The sequence below is a fragment of the Lottia gigantea genome, assembly GCF_000327385.1.
Source record: "Lottia gigantea unplaced genomic scaffold LOTGIsca_698, whole genome shotgun sequence".
NCBI lineage: Eukaryota > Metazoa > Mollusca > Gastropoda > Lottiidae > Lottia > Lottia gigantea.
The window spans coordinates 5,781-10,300 of NW_008710368.1; the positions used below are offsets into that span (position 1 = coordinate 5,781).

The window sequence follows — 4,520 nt, forward strand, 5'->3', positions numbered from 1 at the left end:
GAAGTAAACATATAAGGTAGGTTTGTTTGACACGGTGTATTACTGAAGTAAACATATAAGGTAAGCCTGTTTGACACGGTATAATTCTGAAGTAAAAATATAAGGTAGGTTTGTTTGACACGATGTATTACTGAAGTAAGCATATAAGGTAGGTTTGTTTGACACGGTGTATTACTGAAGTAAGCATATAAGGTAAGTCTGTTTGACACAGTGTATTACTGAAGTACACATATAAGGTAGGTTTGTTTGACACGGTGTATTACTGAAGTAAACATATAAGGTAAGTTTGTTTGACACGGTGTATTACTGAAGTAAGCATATGAGGTAAGTCTGTTTGACACAGTGTATTACTGAAGTAAACATATAAGGTAGGTTTGTTTGACACGGTGTATAACTGAAGTAAGCATTTAAGGTAAGTCTGTTTGACACAGTGTATTACTGAAGTACACATATAAGGTAGGTTTGTTTGACACGGTGTATTACTGAAGTAAGCATACAAGGTAAGTCTGTTTGACACGGTGTATTACTGAGTAAACATATAAGGTAAGCCTGTTTGACACGGTGTATTACTGAAGTAAGCATACAAGGTAAGTCTGTTTTACACATTGTATTACTGAAGTAAACATACAAGGTCAGTCTGTTTGACACGGTATAATTCTGAAGTAAGCATACAAGGTAAGTCTGTTTTACACATTGTATTACTGAAGTAAGCATATAAGGTAAGTCTGTTTTACACAGTGCATTACTGAAGTAAACATACAAGGTAAGTCTGTTTGACACGGTGTATTACTGAAGTAAACATACAAGGTAAGTCTGTTTGACACGGTGTAGTACTGAAGTAAACATATAAGGTAAGTCTGTTTGACACGGTGTATTACTGAAGTAAACATATAAGGTAAGTGAGGTGAGCCTGATTGACACGGTATAATTCTGAAGTAAGCATGTGAGGTAAGCCTGTTTGACACGGCGTATTACTGAAGTAAGCATAATTATACAAAGCCTGTTTCACAACACAGAGTTATAGAGACTTACTGAAGAAAGCATTATTAAGATATTTTACTCTGAACCATTGTATCTGGATAATACGGTGGCTCACATACGACATATTTCACTTTTTATTTTGAATTGAAAACTTTAATTTTCACCTAGGTGATAGTTATTATCATTGAATGTGTGACGGCTGTGTACATCCTTTTCAAATTTTTCTGATATCAATTATCAATTTAATTACAATTCTGTCTTCAACATAATATTATACTGTCTTAAACAGTTGTAAATGCACTAAAAAATGGGAAAGGGGCAAAGTGGGAATAAGGGATAAAATGGGAAGGAGCATAACCGGACAGGGGCGAAATGAAAAGGGATAATATGGGAAAGGGACAAAATAAAAAAAAGGAAGAATCTGGAAGGGACACAATGGGAAGTGACGAAATGGGAATAAATTGGGGGCCATACAACAATCGAGACCCAGCACCAATTCACTCCAGGCGACAGGATTGCTATTGTATTAACCATTCGATTTATAGACGTATTCGGTCATGACACGATCAGAGGCGGCGCGAGCCTCTCCAGACTGGGGTACAAACAGGGGGCAGATTGGAGTGTCTGAGAGGGTACCTCCCCTCAAATGCGTGGGTCTAATGCATAAAAATCATATTTTTAAATGAAGTGTGGGTAGTTGCCCCATCCTCCCCCCACCCACCTCTGTTCTCACATTCTCTGTTTTGACATTGTCTAACAAATGTGGGTGTGGTGTTGAAACGATGATATGTGAGGGAAGTAAACAGTCATCTTAAAGTATCATGTTACACTTGTAGCAATGAAGTATCGGAGTACCAGGGGAGGTATAAAGGGTGTCAGCCTAGAAGAAGCTATATATACAGGATTCGCCAGTGATGGTGGGCTACTGTTACCTGAAACCCTACCAGTCATAGACAGATCTCAACTCAAACTATGGGCCCAACAACCCGACTACCGATCGTTAGCTTGCAAAATTGTTCCCTTATTTGCTGGAGATGAGCTTTCTCAAGAAGACTTGGAAGGTATATCATAACAGAAAACTCATATGGTATTTATTAAGACCTTTGGATCATCCTGACCACAGAAAACTGCCATTGTGCTGAGCACATCTGCAGCTCGTTCTAATGATAATGTTATTGTTAAGAATGATCAAAGACATCAAAATTTTTGTCATGTTTAACGTTGTCTTGATGATCCGTAAGGGAAATCAATTGCACCATTAAAAGCATCCTATTACGAAATTCGCCTTATACTTTGACAGACATTTAACATTATGGCCTATAGTTTACAGACCTTCTGTCGAGGACTCTGATTGGCTGTATTCTCTGAGGTACAATACAACCAAATCGCTGCATTGACATACTTCCATCATTCAAGAAAGGTGACTTACAGTCAAAATATAAGACGCAGTTTGTAATAGCTTGACATTGTGAAAAAGTCTTAGAAGATGTCGCTTTGTGATTTTAAATTCTAAATTACTAGGTAGTGAATTGTTATTTTTAGGTATTCTAGACAGAGCCTACAGTTCCATCTCTGCACCAGAGAAGATCCCAATACGGAGACTGTCAAACAATCTTATAATAGCAGAGCTATTTCATGGTCGGACCTGGTCGTTTAAAGATTACGCGATGTCCGTCATGGGACAGTTACTGGAACATTTCTTATCTCGGGCTAAAAAACATCGGACATTGTTGATAGGTAAGTGTTGATGATATTCACATTACTGTAATCATCTGTCCATAGATACTAGGATTCCAATTCCTCCAACTCCAGAAACAAACATGTTACTGGAAGTATTGCAAGAACAAACATGAACAGTCTAATGAATGAAGAAGGTCTACTATTGTGCTGGGATGATACTTTGTTCTTTTTCTGAAAAAAGATTCATCGTGGATATTTGGTACTTGAGTTCGTTAGAACGGCATACAAAAGCTCCCGATTTTGTAATAGGTACTTGAGTTCGCTTATACGACATCCAAATAGCTAATGATGTTTATAAGGAATTTGAGATTCAGCATGTGTTGACATCAAATTGATTATTGTTTCAGCTACATCGGGTGATACCGGAAGTGCTGCTATCTCGGCAGTGCAGGGTATGAAATGGTCAGATATTATCGTGTTCCTTCCTAAAAATAGAATTTCTAAACTCCAAGAGTTACAAATGACGACTGCTGTTAGTGATAATGTCCATGTTTTTAGAGGTAAAGCTATTACATTTCAGCTGCTGTCGAAGGATCTTTAACATGTAATCACAACCCGTCAACTCAGATGATTTTCCGTCCAATCTGACATGTCTTCGTTCCACCCTAATTCTAAGATGCTTGTTTCAAGTACTTGTCATTTCAGTATTGAAATCTTGAATCCTGTTTAGAAATTCCGAAGGCAGTTTTCCCGAATTTGTTATGAGTTGATGAAAAAACTGTCGAAGGATCTTTAAGGATCTAGTTTTTTTTTAAAAAAAAAAAAAACGTTAAGGAGCGTCAGTGTGTAAATTTACTTTGTTCTCCACGAATGGACACAGTGTTAGCCGTTTCGAAATAGTTTTGAAAAGGCTTAGCCACAATTCCTGCTTTGTGAAACCTGTGCCCCATACCCTCAACCCCACTCAATTCTGTTTAAAGAAAGACTTTATTGTTTTCAGCTGATGGTAGCTCAGATGATATGGATGATCTATTTAGTCATATCTATGCCGATGAAAAGTTTGTGAAACAACACAATATCTCGTCGTTAAATTCAGTCAACTGGGGACGAATTATGTTACAAATTGTTCATTACTTCTATATTTACCTTCAGGTATGTTCATTACATTAGCAACAAAAGACAGAAGTTGGTTTACAAAGATAACAACCTAGGTTCACAAAGATTCTTTCTATAAGCTGGTTCTCAGCTAACCCATTTAAGACTGGACAGGAGCCTATTCAAGGTCTCCAGACTTCCACGCGCATACCGAGAACCCACGAGTACCACAATCAAGCAAAAGGCGTCACACCAATTTTCTTGTCGATTGTTTCGGCGTATTCCTTGTCAAATAATACTGTACAAGCTCCACGATTCCAAGATTAGTGCTTTCGAATGTCGGAACGATGTAATCTTCCAACCCCACTCTCTTTCCCTGTTTATCTTACAGATAGAAGAGTCGTGTGAAAAGGAGTTGGAGATTGTGGTACCCACAGGTGGATGTGGTAACGTAACAGGTACGTTCATCACAACTTGATTCATTTTTGTCGACAAGGAAGGATTCATAGATATATTTTAGCAATTGCGTTGCGCCATCAGTACTTTGCCAGGACTGCTCCTTACATCACTCTACTTTAAGTTTCAGCTCATTATCATATTTGAAAAGCTAGTGTCTATCTTGCGAATCATCGCTAGTCCACTTTAAGACGTATTATTTAATCATCATTATCATCATCCAATTAAATCGTCATCTAGAACCACCATCTCCATCGTCACCATTGTTACCATCACCACCACCATCATCGTCACCACTACCACAACCA

General features: G+C 38.0%; 2 protein-coding genes across 2 annotated transcripts; one reads left to right on the forward strand and one right to left on the reverse strand.

Moving 5' to 3' along the window:
• Positions 1-23: 23 nt before the first annotated feature.
• LOTGIDRAFT_83596 (hypothetical protein) lies at positions 24-215 on the reverse strand (the record flags this gene model as incomplete). Its single annotated transcript, XM_009065343.1, has 1 exon — positions 24-215. A coding segment is annotated over one exon (192 nt), but the record flags the coding sequence as incomplete, so codon positions are not given.
• A 1,600-nt stretch (positions 216-1,815) lies between these two features.
• On the forward strand, positions 1,816-4,234 carry LOTGIDRAFT_239640 (hypothetical protein; the record flags this gene model as incomplete). Its single annotated transcript, XM_009065344.1, has 5 exons — positions 1,816-2,042; positions 2,524-2,718; positions 3,069-3,221; positions 3,662-3,813; positions 4,148-4,234. Exons 1-5 carry the CDS (start codon positions 1,820-1,822, stop codon positions 4,232-4,234), a joined length of 810 nt encoding a protein of 269 aa, XP_009063592.1. The 5' UTR covers positions 1,816-1,819.
• Between the last annotated feature and the right edge of the window lie 286 nt (positions 4,235-4,520).